This window comes from Zalophus californianus, chromosome 7, assembly GCF_009762305.2.
Source record: "Zalophus californianus isolate mZalCal1 chromosome 7, mZalCal1.pri.v2, whole genome shotgun sequence".
In the NCBI taxonomy this organism is placed as follows: Eukaryota; Metazoa; Chordata; class Mammalia; order Carnivora; family Otariidae; genus Zalophus; species Zalophus californianus.
The window spans coordinates 111,842,608-111,861,312 of NC_045601.1; the positions used below are offsets into that span (position 1 = coordinate 111,842,608).

Here is an 18,705-nt window from a genome sequence, read left to right on the forward strand (position 1 = left end):
TGTGTGGTGATGGATGTTAACTAGACATATTGTGATGATCATTTTGTAATATATAAATGTATTGAGTCATAACATTGTAAACATAAACTAAAATGTTTATATCCCAGTAATAAAAAGTATATAATTATAAAAATTATATCTCAATAATAAAAAAAGATACATGCAAATAGTAAGCACACACACAAAAAGAAAAAGAACCAATTAAAAATCTTGGAAAGGAAGAATAATTTTAAATATGTAGTAGACTAATAAGAAAAAGGATAGAATCAGAAATTTGGAAAATGTTCTGAGGAATTCACCAGGAGTGCAATACAGAAATAAACAGATTTTTTTTAAATGAGAGCTAGTTAAGGGACGAGGAGGATAGATTGAGGACCTCCCAAACTAACATATTTCAAATAATCATCTTATCTCCTTGAGTTACTATATTATTTTGCAAAACCAAAGGATGTTCAGGATCATTCCAAATTTTGAAGGTACATTATATAGGGCAATTAGTACATTCTTAAATAAAATGTCTATTTGTATAATTTCCAGAAAAGTAAAAGGATGTTCTTCAATGAACCAGTGATAAGATCTTATAAGCTTATGTACCTCAATGTCATCCTTATGTTTAAGTAGTGGTGCTTCCATAATATTTCTAAGACAAAAAGAATCAGATTCCACATCAAATGGGGTTCCAGTTAACTCAGAGATTCTGTCCCAGTGTCTCTGTTTCATTGCCTTATTGGTCATCATTTCCAACAGAGGACATGACTCACTGAAATCATCAATTCTTTTTTTCAGATCCAAAAAAGCTTGCCAATCTTTAAGCCCTTTTGGGAGTTTACGACATCTTTCAGAATAAAAACAAAACAAAACTATATCACTATCCATTTCTTTGAAGCATTATGTATATACAGCAATATATCAGAGGATAAATTCGTTTTTAAAATACCTACAGCTCCTATGAAGACAGGCACTATAAAAAGGTAAGCTTAATTCATTTCAAACTCACCTGTTTTGAAATTCCTGCAGTTCTGCATTAATTTTTTCAATGTCTACATCTCCCCAAAGTATTTCATAATAACCACTAATATTGTTCATTACAGTATCATATAGTCCATACAGCTTCTGCAGCAAGTTGAGCTCTTTTCTGGGAAACCAAATAAAGTCATTACATAATTTGTATCTTAAAAATAAATGTCATTATTGGATAGGCAGAATTCATCCAATCAAATATTTCATACATGATGTATGTAATGTCTTATAGACACCAACATGCAAACAACCCTGTCAGTTTCCAAACAAAAATTTTATTAAAGCTCTATCAATTAGGTCAAGTTTATAGCTCTCAAATATTCCATGCCATACTATGACTTGACATTAACAAATGGTTTGATTATTATCACAGTTCCAATCATTGCAAACAATGTGACCAGAACATAATAAAATCAAAGCTAATGCTAAGGTTTTGATTGTTGTTTTTTTTTTCAAATGCAAGCTGGTTTTTTATGAGAACATCTGCCTTTAGGAAAGTGACTTAAACATCACTTTCCTACCAAAAGCTTTCCCTCATGTACGAATTATATACGTAACAAGAATAAGAGGAGGGATTATAGATACAAGTAAAGAAAAAGTCCTTTATTGTGTAAAACATCAAAAATTGACCACTCAACCGAGTTTGTGGATGCTCCCAAGAATTCCTCAATCCTTAGCAGACCATGAGTGTCCCCTAGACCCAATTTTAGTTTTTGAGGTTATTTCATGAGTGGTTTTAACTATTTGTAAGGATTGATATTCACAACTTTTATTATTTATTGTAAATAATCCAAAGACCAAAGATAAGATTTGCTTATGTTTTTAATATAGTAAAACTCATTCTATCTTGCAATTATCATAAGGGTACACTGGGATCTTTTATAAATCTAAAACACGTTCTAGAATCTTGGTTATCTTGTTTTTCCAATTCTTGCTTCATTTTGCTGATTCATCATCTTAGAAATTATTTCATTATTAGCATTGATTTATGGGTCAGATAATTTCTTGTTTATTTTGCAAAGACGTTTTATGACTTTGAAAGAAGTTAAGATAAAGTTCTTTTTTAAAGCCATGATCCCAATAAGCAAAACCAGTTTTAATTCTGACCTTGAGGAAAGTTATATAAAATTCTGTTAAAATATAGTTACTTAAATCCTAGATCTACTTATTGTTTAAAATCAGTGAAGTTCCTTGGCCTTCAATCCTGATGAATTTCTATGTCTACCCAATAAGGAAGAGCACTTAGCATAAAGGTAGTAAGAAGGGTTGGAAAGCCAAGGATGGGTAATCCTCTAAATAAAAACTATATCCAAAATTGCAGTGCTTCTGCACAATAATGGACACTATTCAAAAATAGTGAAGAGAACAAAAGAAAGCACAGGCTAAATATAGGTCACAAACACTAGAATTTTTGCAATGTACTTTCCATTCCCCAAGAATATTTCTTTTATATGTGATGACTATGGATCCAGTGGGTCAGCAATAGCCAGGAATAAGGGAAATATTTAGGAGTGTTCTAAGGGAGGCTCTTCTCTGCATGATAAAAGATTTAATGATGACATGATTCTTCTAATGGACAGTATTTCATTATTTGCATGTAACACTTGCCCAATTTCTACACTCACCTCGTTTTGTGTAAAACCTCATAATCAGTCACAGGCAATCCAAAAAGTTGTTCACCAGATGAATATGTAACAAACTTCCTCCACAGATCATCAAAATTGGCCTATAAAAATATTTTTAAGTTGTAGTAAAATATAATTAATTCAAGCCCCATTAATGTAGAATTTATTATAATTGGAATAAAAGCTACATTGAGGTTTATTTAATAATATCTATGAAACAAAGATTTGTGAAGAAATTTATAGTGATACCAAGGTATCAGAAGAAAAGTTGAGCACTTAGGAAAATTAACTTTCAAGCACTCTAAAAGCATCCATTTTACATAAAATTTTTCTTTAATAAATTACATGGTCCCCAGAAGACCTACACTTCAAGTTCCCATAAATATGTCTGAAAGCAATAAAACTGCATTTTAAAAAAATCTATAATTCAGGCTCTTTCACTAATTTAGACTTGTCATCTCTTCTACAGGGTTCAAAAGAGTGAGTATAATCTTTTCAACCCTGTTTTCCCTCCAAGCAATAAAGAGTCTATAAAATGAAGGATTCCATTTTAACACCATTTGAGAGAATTTTAACAATCTGAGTCAGGGAAGTTAAGGCATGCCCTTTGAATTGGAGGTAGAATCTCCTATACTTAGAATGCTAAGTATGGAGCATGTTTAAAGCACAAAAGCAAATAGAAATAATCCACCTGTGACAAGGTGTGTGTGGCTCAAAATAAGGGTATAACCTGTCAATAAGGATCCCAAATTTCCAGCCCTAGAGAATGTCTGGCATCAGACCTCACCATATTCAGACAGTGAATCAGATCTGACAGCTAATGTTAGCATATTTTAGAGGAGCCAAATCAGGAAGGTGTGAAGACTCCAGAGAAAAGCCAAAGAATTCATCCTTCCTAGAAACTAAAGGCCATATTTTGTACTTTTTATATTCCTTGGTGGTTAGTATAGTGGTTACTCTGTATGGTGACTAACATAACATAATAAAAAATAAATAAAAATAAATAAATAAATATGTACGTAAAATAAAGTTACTGACTAAAATGGCCATGGAACCATGTGAACACTAGAAAAGGAGAAACAAAAACGTTAAAGTTAGCATACTTTAAAATAGTGACATTTAAAATCTTGTTTATGTGGTGAAGACTATTGGTGGATGCCAGTCACTCACCTCCTTTTCCATTCAGGCCCCAGATAATATAAAAAGACCCACGGCACCAGCCAAATGGGGAACAAAATACCAGCTATTATATTAGCCAACCCAGTGCCCAGTAACTCCAGAAATCAGAGTAAAGTTGCATCAGAGAACACCACTGCACCCTGAGGCCCAATGTGAAGTTCCTGCTTCTTTCTGTGATCTAGATCTTGGCATCTGCTTTTCTGGGGGGTTGGGAACGTGAGGGAGCACCTGCTTTTGAGGAGAGTTGGGTCACATACCCAGCCAGATGCTTGGAGAACAGCCTGCTTAGTGCGTACCCCCAAGCATAGGCAGAACAAAAGTTGCCAGATGGCAAGAGATGGGCCCTACAAGGTCTTTTCAATGAAATGGCCACACTCCCAGTTAAAGGGTAGCACATTAAAGTCCCAGTCACTGACCAATAAATTGGTAACTCCTGAGGGAAAGACAAGGAGGTGGGTCTACCTTCAAAATATATCCAGGCTCCAACCACTTCTCATCAACCCCGATGCCACCAGTCTGGTCCAAGTTACTGTCACCCTCCCTTGGATTATTGCGATAACCTCCTAATTACTCTCTCTGCTTCCACCCTTGACTGTCAGTAATCTACTCTCAACACCATAGCCAGGGCAATCCACTGAAAACGTAAGTAAGATGATGTCATATTTGCTCTCACTCAGGGCCTTTGCACTTGTTCTTCCTCCTGCCTGGAAAGCTGCTATTCCAGATACCTGCCTGGCTCGTTCCTTCATTTCTCTAGGTCTCTATTCCAATGTCAGCTTTTCAAGGTGGCCTTCTCTGGAGACGAGATTTTAAAGTTCACTTCCACTTTACATACACAGAGCCCAGCGTGTTATGCCCTTTCTCTGCTTTATTTTTTTCCCTTGGCACTTATCACCACCCAACATTACTATCTAGTTTCACTCTTCATCTTGTTTTTATTGCTGAGGGGTTCTGCTTGGCTCAGCTGGCAGCCACCTGGTGAGCAGATCAGTCTTGGTCTTGGCTCCTCCAGAGAAGAAGGCCTTTCCCTGGGACTCTGGGGACTTCAGAGGGCAAAGGCTCAGAGTCTCCTCCAGGGTTCAGCGAGATTTTACTTATTTGAGAAAGTGAGAGGGAGAGAGAGAGAGCATGAGCCGTGGGGGAGGGGGAGGGAGAAGCAGACTCTCCTCTGAGCAGGGAGCCTGATGTGGGGCTCGATCCTAGGACTCTGGATCATGACCTGAGCCGAAGGCAGACACTTAACCGACTGAGCCACCCAGGTGCCGTTTGGTCTGGATTTTCTATTTAAATCTCTCAGAGATCAAGGGAGATACTTGAAAGTTAGATACCATATGAGAAATTCCACTTGGTTCTGATGGAAAAAGCTGAACTACCCCTCTCAGGAGAACCTGAAACTGGAGAGATCCCATTCAACTTGATTGAACCTTTTTGAGAAAAGCATGCGTGGAACCAGCCTGAACCATCTACGGAATGTGCACATAAAGCAACAAGGACAAGATTACTGACTCCACTTTTCTGTTTATTCGCTTTGAGGTGAAAAACCCAATGGTAAAGTGGTAGGAAGTCATCTCTAACATAAATAAAGGGATATTTAGAAATAACCATCCAGCGCATGGCAAAACTAAGTTATGAGCTACAGAAAGCCTTCGTATGGCTTGATTTGCTGCAAAACATGGTATTCCTAGTAGAGAAGAAAACACTGGGTTTTGGACAACATCTCTGTATCTCCTGGTGGCTCAACCATGAAAGCTATCTGAGTATAAAGGCAGGCAGAAACGGGGCCAGGTGAAGAAAAAAGTGACATTTAGAAGGGGGCTCAGGACAGAGAGTTATGTTTCTTATTGTTACTTTAAAAAGGAAAGACACACAGCTTTTAAAATGTTGAGTGGGAAGATTTAGTGAAGAGGAAGAGGTTAAGAGTAAAGTAGAGAAAAGGGTCAGTCTAAGAAGGGACAGGGGAGAGTCAAGAGGCCCCAGAGACAGGAAGGGGAGCACATCTCTCTGAAATGTACATCACACACCCTAAATCATCTCTGTAAATTTGGAGACAAGGTCATTTGTTCAAACTAATCTCAAAACTACTCCTCCCACACTTGTACTTCAGTAAATGACTCTACTTTCTTCTGTTTTCCCAAGCTGGAAGCCTCCCTCTCTTCCCCTCAGCCTATCAAGTGGGTCTTATTAATAAACTCATGATCCAGCCAGCTTTCTTGATTGCAAGTGCATTTGGTTGGTCTCAATTTTTACAATTTCTTGCTTGCATGACTGAAGCTGCCATCAGTCTGACCATCCTCCCTCCAAAGCATTCTCCACACTAATGCCAGAGAAGTCCTTTCAACATACAGCTATTTTAAAAATTCAAATCTGAACATATCATTCCTTGCTTAGAGCCCTCCAGCCCCAGGACAGGCTATGAGCTCCTTATCAGAGCCTACAAGGCCCTCTCATTAGTGATTTCTGCCCTCTCAGCTGTCCCACCCCTCATCCCTAGCCTCTCTGCTCACTGTACCCCATATTTCACTCCTTCATCTCCCTAACTCTCCCTGCTTATCTCCTCATTTCTGGGCCTTTGTAGGAGGTGCAAATTCTGTCTCACCTGTTTTTCTTCCGTCTTCCCCTGGCTAAATCTAAATAGTCCTTCAAGATGCAGCTTAGATGGCTCCTCTTCCAGGAAGCCTTCTCTGGCTGCCCCCTCACCTCCTATTTTGGTTGGTAACTCCCTACATCTGTTTCCATAACACTAGTTCTCACACCTAGATCATAGTGCTCACCACACAGTTTTGCAATTACTATCTCTCCAGCTCTCTGTCTCCCTACCAGATTTTAGCAGTTTAGAGGTAAGAACATTTCCTTAATCATTTTTCTATTGACCAAGACACACAGTAGGCATCTGATATTTTTTAATGACTACAAAGGCACGTGGGATAGGGAACATAAAAAGAACATGAACATATAGTACAGCCACTACAAAAAACAGGATAGAGAACTGAAACAAATAATAGAATTGCCTGATCCTCCTAGGGGCTAGCTTACATAGGAATCCACGAACCTGCAAAACATTAACCCAAATGGGCATGTGATTTTTCTCTAGATGTGCTCAGCAATCTGAGCACAGAAAAAGATGGTGAATCCAATGAGTACTGTATAGCCCAGGGTAAGGAAAATGAGCTGGGACGTTTAAAATCATGGATAGAAAAGGAATGGATACAGAGGAAAGACAGGGAAACCATCTGTCAATATTTTAAATCTTATTTTGATACATTTTGTTATTCCATGAATTTTTACCATTTATATATAAATGAGATGCTTGGAACCAAAATAAGGTATACACTTAAGTTCAAAATCAAAGTCTTAGTCTCTAAAAATACAGGGAGACATTCTGTGGAGAAGAACACAAAGGGATACAAGAAAAGGAATTGATCACATTATTTAGCAGATTAGAATACAATTAAAATCTGTATGCACTTTAAACACTAACTTTTCCACTGTAAGGTAGACCACATAAATTTTTCCCTAAAATTACTTTAAAGAATAACAACACATTGTCGACAAGTTTTACCTGAAATATCTGTAGCCTGTTACTAGCTTCTTGGGGCGGAATATTTGGAACCATGGGTCCTTCCTGTAATTAATAATATAGTCTCCATTTAAATTCTTAATCACATGTATTTATCAATTTATTGAGTTTATTATTTCTTTTTAAATAAGTAAACATTATTTTAAATTGAAATGATCTAATTTTGTCCCACATACGAAGCTTTCATTTAGTTTCTGTAACAGCTTTATTGAGATATAATTCACATGTTATACAATCTCCCACTTAAAATGGACAATTTAATGGCATTTAGTATATTCACAGAGTTGTGTAACCATGACCACAATCAATTTTAGAACATTTGCCTCACTCCAGCTTCATTTTTAAAGGACCATGACATTGTTAATAAAAAATGTGCCAAAATTACATCCTGTAGGAAGCCTGTATCACTAGAGCTCTGTTTCATTTCACTTATGATTATAAACAATGATGCTGTGTTTGTGTATTAGAATAACTGAGATAGAGTTCTGAAAACAGCCTCCTTTCACTGTTTCTTCAGCCTAATATGGAAATAGAGGAGCACAAAGTTGAATACTTGGATGAAGCAAAATGCAGTCTCTGGTGGCTGTCATCCAGAACAGCTGCAAAAAGGACCCCAGATGGTCTGTACAATCCTGAATATTATGGATATGCTAAATAATAGACCAGATTCCCAGTATAATGGAATGATAGGGCCATAAAACGTTGACAAATCCAACTAAAAGAGGTAAGTTTAGTACATGTAAAAAAAAGTGTGTTATATGATTATTATTATTAAGGGCTTAACATGTCTTATGAATCCAGACTGTGACCACTAAGAGAAAGTAGCATATGTTAGGGGAATATATCCAACTTCTGAGTTTAACTTCAAAGAGGAGGATCATTATCAGTCATGTTACCAGGCTGAATAGTCTGCGGGACTGACCACGTGTGACATTTATTATTTATTTTCAGTGACCCTTTTGGTTCCCTAAGAGTTAGTGAAAAAAAGATCAGTTGCATAATACCCTGGTATTTAGGTTTGTATAGTTTCTTATAGCCTTCCAACAACTGTATCACATTTTCAACTATGAGCATTCTGGCCTGAGAAAGAAAGCATAAGGCCAGACCTTTTGTTCCTTCCACAATCTCAAAATTTCTACCTCCTTTTAACAGTTAAATCTTCTTTCTTCCTCTATAAAATAAGTTTAAAGGATTAGCTATCCCCTTTTTTTTCCTGATTGCTCCAAATATTAAATACAGCCTCTTATATACAATATGCAAATCGCAGTGTATTTCTCAACATCCATCACTGTCATCTCATATAAACATGCCACAGAACATTTTAACACACAAAATGCAAATACTTAGATTACCATCTCATATGATTCTGCAAAGTTCATTACATCCTCACAAAAGACTTCCACAGCCTCAAGAAGACTACTTTTAAACTTTGGCTGCACTTGAACTAGTTCATCTTGCACAGAAACCTAGAATAAAAGAGAATACCCAATGTGAGATGTATTTATTTATTTTGGTTTTTTTTTTAAGATTTTATTTATTTATTTGACAGAGAGAGACACAGCGAGAGCAGGAATACAAGCAGGGGGAGTGGGAGAGGGAGAAAGAGGCTTCCAGTGGAGCAGGGAGCCCAATGTGGGGCTCAATCCAGGACCCCAGGGTTTCTGACCTGAGCTGAAGGCAGACGCTTAACGACTGAGCCACACAGGCGCCCTGTGAGATGTATTTAAATGAAAATGTATTTAAATGAAAACTATAATTCTGTCCCAGCAAGTTTGTTATCCTGCAGATGTCCAGGATGAACAAGGGTGTCTCTGCAATGCTGCTTAAAAAAAAAACAAACAAGGGAAATAACAACCCAAATGCACCAAAAGGAGATACAAATCATTCCAGTTCATGACCCAAGAGGCAAAGCCATCTTCTGTAACTACAGTTCGGAAAAAGTTTTCTGTCTGATCCAGCTCAGGTCATCACTATGGCCAGGGAAACAGTTACTGCTATAGGCCCCATCTGGGTCACATGCCGTCTCTGAGGCCAGATGAAGGTCTGGGATTAGTAATCTCTAGTAGGTTCACATGGTTGGAACAGTCACCTAAAAGAAAGTGATATTACTCTGGGTATTAAAAAACAACAGTGAATGCCTTCCATAACAGTCTTAAAGCTTCTGCTTAAACCTTCAATTGTAATAGTTAGCATTTAATGCATACTTACTATCCACCAGGCTTTTCACCTATATTAACTCATTTAATCCCCAGGACAACCCTGTGTGGTAAATGCTGATACTATACTCATTTTACAGGTGAGAAAACTGAGGCACAGAGACACTAAGGAACTTCCCCAAGATCCCAGCATCATCATGAGGCAAGGTCAAGATTCAAAACCTGGTTGTTTGGTTCCAGGGCCCCCACTCTTAACTGTTCACAACAATAGCATCTGTCTAGGTTGGAACATGGGTTGCTTTCTGATTAATGGTGATTGTAGCAAAGGATGGGCCAATAGGTTTAACATTACAGTTAAAGAGATAGAACAACCCAAGTGGGGTGCCTGGGTGGCTCAGTTGGTTAAGCAGTTGCCTTCGGCTCAGGTCATGACCCCAGGGTCCTGGGATCAAATCCGGCATCGGGCTTCTTGCTCAGTGGGGAGCCTGCTTTTCCCTCTGCCTGTCACTCCGCCTGCTCGTGTGTGCACTCTCTCTCTCTGACAAATAAATAAATAAAATCTTAAAAAAAAACAAACAAACAACCGGAGTGAATCTTCCCCACTGAACAATAACAGAAACTTGGGCTTCACTAAATCTCAACAGAGGGTTCTCCATTTCCTTCCCAAGATGCACTTTTTTGACTAAAACAGCAACTGTTTTTTAAAATAAGTGATTACTCGGGGCGGAGCAAGATGGCGGAGGAGTAGGAGACCTAGATTTTGTCTGGTCTCAGGAATTCAGCTGAATAGGGATCAAACCATTCTGAACACCTACGAACTCAACAGGAGATCGAACAGGAGAGTAGCAACAACTCTCTGAACAGAGAAGCGACCACTTACTGGAAGGTAGGACGTGCAGAGAAGTGAATCCGAGGCGATATTCGGGAGGATAGACGGCGGGGGAGGGGCCTCCGCCGGCCGCTTCTGGCAAGTGCTAGAGCCGCGGAGCACAAAATCGGACCTTTTAAAAGTTGGCTCCGCGGAGGGACATCGCTGCAGTGGCTAAGCGGGGGGTGGAATCCTCCTGGGACAGTGTGGTCTCAGGACCCTTGGGGTCACAGAGAGACCGGGGGTGCCTGAGTGCGGCAGAGCTCCCAGGTGTCGGGGCGGGGAAGCCAGGTGCAGAGACGGAGCCGAGGCGCGGGCTCTCAGCTCGGGGTTGCCATAAACTGTGATCTGCGGCCCAGTCGGGGCACGGCTCCCCCAGCAAGGACCCAACAAGCAGCAGATCCGGGGAGACTCCCCTTCCTTCCCGGGGAGGAGCGGTGCGGGAACGCACTGCAGGGATCTGCTGGGTTTGGAGACTCCGAGCGGGGTCGGGTGCCAGAGATAGCAACGCTCGATCACAGGCCGGGTGAGCACGGAGTGCGGCCAGAGACCGGGGACACGGGAGTGACTGCTTTTCTCTGGGGGCGCACTGAGGAGCGGGGCCCCGAGTTCTCGGCTACTCCGGGCGGAGACTGGGAGGCCGCCATTTTCGCCCTGGTCCTCCAAGGCTGTACCGAGAGCTTGCAGGGAACAAAAGCTCCTGAGAGCAAACTGGAGCAGCTTCCTTAGCCCGAACCGACAAGGGCGGGGCAATTCCGCCTCCGGCAAAGACATTTGGAAACCACAGCAACAGGCCCCTCCCCCAGAAGATCAACACAAACAGCCAGCAAGCCAAGACCAAGTTGATCGATCAAGGAGAATAGGAGAACTCCAGCGCTAGGGGAATACTGCACATAGATTCATGGCTTTTTTTTTTTTTTTTTTTTTTTACCATGATTCATTATTTCATCAAAGTTAATTTTTGTTGACTTTTTTATATTTTTCTTTTTCCCTTTTTCAACCATCTCATAAATCCCTTTTTTTAAAAAAAAAAACATTTTTTATTTTTTTTTCATTTTTAGAGTCATATTTTATCCCTTCATAGTAGTTATCCTTGTTTTTGGCATATATATATAAGTTGTTCTCTCTTTAAAATTGTGAGGTATAGTTTCTTCTAACAGATCAAAATATACCCTAAACCACTAGTGTATGGCTTGGTGCTAGTCTCCTGCCTGATCACATTCTCTCCCTTTTTCCTTTTTTTTTTTTTTTCCTTAAATCTTCTTTCTTTTTTCAAACAACTTATCTTACCAAGTCATTTTATAAAATCTTTTATAATTTTCATCTTTACAGTCATCTTCCATCCCTTCATTGTATCAACCCTTATTTTGTACATATATGTCTTTCTTCCTTTAAAATTTTAGGAGGCACTTTTTTCTAACAGACCAAAATACGCCCAAAATCTAGTGTGTGGCACTGATCTATGCACTAGCCTGATCATATTTGATCATATTCTGCCTTTTTTGAATTGTTTTGTTTTTGTTTTTATCTTTTTTTCTTTTTTCTTTTTCTTTTTCTCTTTCTTTTTTCTTTCTTTCCCTTTCTTTTCCCCTGGTTTCAGGTCTTTTCTGATTTGTATACAGTATATTTGCTGGGGACGTTGTAAACCTGTTAGCCTTTTGTTCTCTCATTCATCTATTCTCCTCTGGACAAAATGACAAGACGAAAGAAATCACCTCAGCAAAAAGAACAAGAGGTAGTACCGTCAGCCAGGGACCTACTCAATACGGACATTAGTACGATGTCGGACCTAGAGTTCAGAATCATGACTTTAAAGATACTAGCTGGGCTTGAAAAAAGCGTGGAAGTTATTAGAGAAACCCTTTCTGGAGAAATAAAAGAACTAAAATCTAACCAAATCGAAATCAAAAAGGCTATTGATGAGGTGCAATCAAAAATGGGGGCACTAAATGCTAGGATAAATGAGGCAGAAGAGAGAATCAGCGATATAGAAGACCAAATGATGGAAAATAAAGAGGCTGAGAAAAAGAGAGAGAAACAACTACAGGATCACGAGGGCAGAATTCGAGAGATAAGTGATACGATAAGACGAAACAACATTAGAATAATTGGGATCCCAGAAGAAGAAGAGAGAGAGAGAGGGGCAGAAGGTATATTGGAGCAAATTATAGCAGAGAACTTCCCTAATGTGAGGAAGGAAACAGGCATTAAAATCCAGGAGGCACAGAGAACCCCTCTCAAAATCAATAAAAATAGGTCAACACCCCGACATCTAATAGTAAAACTTACGAGTCTCAGAGACAAAGAGAAAATCCTGAAAGCAGCTCGGGAGAAGAGATATGTAACCTACAATGGTAGAAATATTAGATTGGCAACAGACCTATCCACAGAGACCTGGCAGGCCAGAAAGGACTGGCAAGATATCTTCAGAGCACTAAACGAGAAAAATATGCAGCCAAGAATACTATATCCAGCTAGGCTCTCATTGAAAATAGAAGGAGAGATAAAAAGCTTCCAGAACAAACAAAAACTAAAGGAATTTGCAAACACGAAACCAGCCCTCCAAGAAATATTGAGAGGGGTCCTCTAAGCAAAGAGAGAACCTAAAAGCAGCAAAGAGCAGAAACGAACACAGACAACAGACAGTTAACAGTCACCTTACAGGTAATACAATGGCACTAAATTCATACCTTTCAATAGTTACCCTGAATGTAAATGGGCTAAATGCCCCAATCAAAAGACACAGGCTATCAGATTGGATTAAAAAACAAGACCCATCAATATGCTGTCTGCAAGAGACTCATTTTACACCCAAAGACACCCCCAGATTGAAAGTGAGGGGGTGGAAAACCATTTACCATGCTAATGGACACCAAAAGAAAGCTGGGGTGGCAATCCTTATATCAGACAAACTAGATTTTAAAACAAAGACTGTAATAAGAGATGAGGAAGGACACTATATCCTACTTAAAGGGTCTATCCAACAAGAAGATCTAACAGTTGTAAATATCTATGCCCCGAACATGGGAGCAGCCAATTATATAAGGCAATTAATAACAAAAGCAAAGAAACACATTGACAACAATACAATAATAGTGGGGGACTTTAACACCCCCCTGACTGAAATGGACAGATCATCTAAGCAAAAGATCAACAAGGAAATAAAGACTTTAAATGACACACTGGACCAAATGGACTTCACAGACATATTCAGAACATTCCATCCCAAAGCAACGGAATACACATTCTTCTCTAGTGCCCATGGAACATTCTCCAAAATTGATCACATCCTAGGTCACAAATCAGGTCTCAATCGGTACCAAAAGATTGGGATCATTCCCTGCATATTTTCAGACCACAATGCTTTGAAACTAGAACTCAACCACAAGAGGAAAGTCGGAAAGAACTCAAATACATGGAGGCTAAAGAGCATCCTACTAAAGAATGAATGGGTCAACCAGGAAATTAAAGAAGAATTAAAAAAATTCATGGAAACCAATGAAAATGAAAACACAACTGTTCAAAATCTTTGGGATACAGCAAAGGCAGTCCTGAGAGGAAAGTATATAGCAATACAAGCCTTTCTCAAGAAACAAGAAAGGTCTCAAATTCACAACCTAACCCTACACCTAAAGGAGCTGGAGAAAGAACAGCAAAGAAAGCCTAAACCCAGCAGGAGAAGAGAAATCATAAAGATCAGAGCAGAAATCAATGAACTAGAAACCAAAAGAACAGTAGAACAGATCAACGAAACTAGGAGCTGGTTCTTTGAAAGAATTAACAAGATTGATAAACCCCTGGCCAGACTGATCAAAAAGAAAAGAGAAATGACCCAAATCAACAAAATCATGAATGAAAGAGGAGAGATCACAAGCAACACCAAAGAAATACAAACAATTATAAGAACATATTATGAGCAACTCTATGCCAGCAAATTAGATAACCTGGAAGAAATGGGTGCATTCCTAGAGATGTATCAACTACCAAAATTGAACCAGGAAGAAATAGAAAACCTGAACAGACCTATAACCACTAAGGAAATTGAAACAGTCATCAAAAATCTCCCAACAAACAAAAGCCCAGGGCCAGATGGCTTCCGAGGGGAATTCTATCAGACATTTCAAGAAGAATTAATACCTATTCTCCTGAAACTGTTCCAAAAAATAGAAATGGAAGGGAAACTTCCAAACTCATTTTACGAGGCCAGCATTACCTTGATCCCAAAACCAGACAAAGACCCCATCAAAAAAGAGAATTACAGACCAATATCCTTGATGAACATGGATGCAAAAATTCTCACCAAAATACTAGCCAATAGGATCCAACAGTATATTAAAAGGATTATTCACCACGACCAAGTGGGATTTATTCCTGGGCTGCAAGGCTGGTTCAACATCCGCAAATCAATCAACGTGATACAATACATTAACAAAAGAAAGAACAAGAATCATATGATCCTCTCAATAGATGCAGAAAAAGCATTTGACAAAGTACAACATCCTTTCTTGATCAAAACTCTTCAGAGTATAGGGATAGAGGGTACATACCTCAATATCATAAAAGCCATCTATGAAAAACCTACAGCGAATATCATTCTCAATGGGGAAAGGCTGAGAGCTTTTCCCCTAAGGTCAGGAACGCGGCAGGGATGTCCACTCTCACCACTGCTATTCAACATAGTATTAGAAGTCCTAGCCACAGCAATCAGACAACAAAAAGAAATCAAAGGCATCCAAATCGGCAAAGAGGAAGTCAAACTCTCACTCTTTGCAGATGATATGATACTGTATGTGGAAAACCCAAAAGACTCCACCCCAAAACTGCTAGAACTCATACAGGAATTCAGTAAAGTAGCAGGATATAAAATCAATGCACAGAAATCAGTGGCATTCCTATACACCAACAACAAGACAGAAGAGAGACAAATCAAGGAGTCTATCCCATTTACAATTGCACCCAAAACCATTAGATACCTAGGAATAAATCTAACCAAAGAGGCAAAGGATCTGTACTCAGAAAACTATAAAATACTCAGGAAAGAAATTGAAGAAGACACAAAGAAATGGAAAAACGTTCCATGCTCATGGATTGGGAGAATCAACATTGTGAAGATGTCAATGCTACCTAGAGCAATCTACACATTCAATGCAATCCCCATCAAAATACCATCCACTTTTTTCAAAGAAATGGAACAAATAATCCTAAAATTTGTATGGAACCAGAAGAGACCCAGAATAGCCAGAGGAATACTGAAAAAGAAAAGCAAAGCTGGCGGCATCACAATTCCGGACTTCCAGCTCTATTACAAAGCGGTCATCATCAAGACAGTATGGTACTGGCACAAAAACAGACACATAGATCAATGGAACAGAATCGAGAGCCCAGAAATGGACCCTCAACTCTATGGTCAACTAATCTTTGACAAAGCAGGAAAGAATGTCCAATGGCAAAAAGACAGTCTCTTCAACAAATGGTGTTGGGAAAATTGGACAGCCACATGCAGAAGAATGAAACTGGACCATTTCCTTACACCACACACAAAAATAGACTCCAAATGGTTGAAAGACCTAAACGTGAGACAGGAGTCCATCCAAATCCTAAAGGAGAACACAGGTAGCAACCTTTTCGACCTTAGCCGCAGCAACTTCTTCCTAGAAACATCGCCAAAGGCACGGGAAGCCAGGGCAAAAATGAACTATTGGGATTTCATCAAGATAAAAAGCTTCTGCACAGCAAAAGAAACAGTCCACAAAACCAAAAGACAACCGACAGAATGGGAGAAAATATTTGCAAATGACATATCAGATAAAGGGCTAGTATCCAAAATCTATAAAGAACTTATCAAACTCAACACCCAAAGAACAAATAATCCAATCAAGAAATGGGCAGAAGACATGAACAGACATTTCTCCAAAGAAGACATCCAAATGGCCAACAGGCACATGAAAAAGTGCTCAACATCGCTTGGCATCAGGGAAATCCAAATCAAAACCTCAATGAGATACCACCTCACACCCGTCAGAATGGCTAAAATTAACAAGTCAGGGAACGACAGATGTTGGCGGGGATGTGGAGAAAGGGGAACCCTCCTACACTGTTGGTGGGAATGCAAGCTGGTGCAACCCCTCTGGAAAACAGTATGGAGGTTCCTCAAACAGTTGAAATTAGAGCTACCGTTCGATCCAGCAATTGCACTACTGGGTATTTACCACAAAGATACAAATGTAGGGACCCGAAGGGGTACGTGTACCCCAATGTTTATAGCAGCAATGTCCACCATAGCCAAACTGTGGAAAGAGCCAAGATGCCCATCGACAGATGAATGGATAAAGAAGATGTGGTATATATACACAATGGAATATTATGCAGCCATCAAAAGGAATGAGATCTTGCCACTTGCAACGACGTGGATGGAACTGGAGGGTGTTATGCTGAGTGAAATAAGTCAATCAGAGAAAGACATGTATCACATGACCTCACTGATATGAGGAATTCTTAATCTCAGGAAAGAAACTGAGTGTTACTGGAGTGGTTGGGGGTGGGAGGGATGGGGTGGCTGGGTGATAGATATTGGGGAGGGTATGTGCTACGGTGAGCGCTGTGAATTGTGCAAGACTGTTGAATCACAGATCTGTACTTCTGAAACAAATAATGCAACATATTTTAAGAAAAAAGAAAAAGAAGATAACAGGAGAGGAAGAAAAGGGGAGTATGTCAGAGGGGGAGACGAACCATGAGAGATGATGGACTCTGAAAAACAAACTGAGGGTTCTAGAGGGGAGGGGGGTAGGGGGATGGGTTAGCCTGGTGATGGGTATTGAGGAGGGCACGTTCTGCATGGAGCACTGGGTGTTATGAACAAACAATGAATCATGGAACACTGCACCAAAAACTAATGATGTAATATAGTGATTAACATAACAATAAAAAATTAAAAAAAATAAAAATAAAAAAATAAAAGTGTGTTTCTCAGACAAAAAAAAATAAAATAAAATAAAATAAAATAAGTGATTACTCAATATTGAACATGAATGTAAATAAACATGAGTATGAAAAAAGCGTTTTATACACATTACCTCAAGGGAGCCTCATAACCACGTATAAAAAAATTCCTAATGTATTCCTAAATGATCACATGAAGATATTGAGAAACAAAGGTTATTAACTTGCATAATATCACCCAATTGGCTGGTGGCAGAGCTGGGATCACAAGTCATGACCCCAATTTCAGCTCTGGGTCCTTGCTAGTCTGCCTTGCTTCAATCTCAGTGACAAATCTTTCCATAAACAAAATTTTCAAGCCAACATTTAATTAATATTCAATAAAAATTTTCACTGTAATTAAAGAATCTGGACCCTCCCTTGGAGTTCATTTTTAATGTTTAACTGAATAAATATTTACCAACTTCAAAAATGCTTAGAGGGAAATTTATAGCTAAAAATGCCTGCATGAAAAGAAAAAAGATTTCAAATCAGTAACCTAACCATCCACCTTAACAAACTAGGCAGAGAACAAACTAAATCCAAAACGAGCAGAAGGATAGAACAAAAATTACAGCGCAGATAAATGATACACAGTATAGGAAAACAATAGAGAAAATCAGCAAACTAAAAATTTCTTCTTTGAAAAGTTCAACAGAATTGACAAACCTTTACCTAGACTAACCAAGAATAAAGGAGAAAGGATTCAAATTCCTAAAATTAACAATGAAAGAGGGAATACCACCACCTACTTTACAGAAGCAAATGGAATTATAAGGATTCAATCAATAGAGCAAACAGGGATCCTATGGGGTAAGAGAAAATATTTGCAAATCATATATATGATATGGCATTAATATCCAGAATATATAAAGAACTCCCATAACTCAACAACAACAATGAAAACCACAAACAACTCAATTTTAAAATAGGCAAAGAACTTGAATAGACTTTTTTCCAAAGAAAATAAACAAATGCTTTTTATAAGCATATAAAAAGATGCTCAACATCATGTAACATAAGGGAAATGCAAATCAAAACCACAATAATGTACCACCTCACCAATTAGGATGCCCACTACCAAGGAAACAGAAAATAACAAGTGTTGGCAAGGATGTGGAGAAATTGGAAACTTTTTGCACTGTTGATGGGAATGTAAAATGGTGCAGCTCCTATGGAAAAGAGTATAGTGGACCTCAAAAAGTTAAAAATGATACTATATGATATAGCAGTTCTATTCCTGGGTACATATCCAAAAGAACTAAAAGTGGGGTCTCAAAGAGCTATCTGCACTTTCAT

At 38.8% G+C, this 18,705-nt stretch overlaps 1 protein-coding gene across 6 annotated transcripts in view; it reads right to left on the reverse strand.

Moving 5' to 3' along the window:
* DNAH8 (dynein axonemal heavy chain 8) overlaps positions 1–18,705 on the reverse strand; it is a 417,769-nt gene that overhangs the window by 245,821 nt on the left and 153,243 nt on the right. For 5 of the 6 annotated variants that reach the window (XM_027603620.2, XM_027603615.2, XM_027603617.2 and 2 more), the window contains 5 exons: positions 8,754–8,867; positions 7,384–7,446; positions 2,646–2,746; positions 998–1,135; positions 595–835 (listed from right to left, as the gene is read on the reverse strand). In XM_027603620.2, the coding sequence (XP_027459421.2) occupies positions 595–835; positions 998–1,135; positions 2,646–2,746; positions 7,384–7,446; positions 8,754–8,867 (657 nt within the window). The remainder of the gene's footprint in view (positions 1–594; positions 836–997; positions 1,136–2,645; positions 2,747–7,383; positions 7,447–8,753; positions 8,868–18,705) is intronic. The other variant, XM_027603616.2, reaches the window with a different exon arrangement.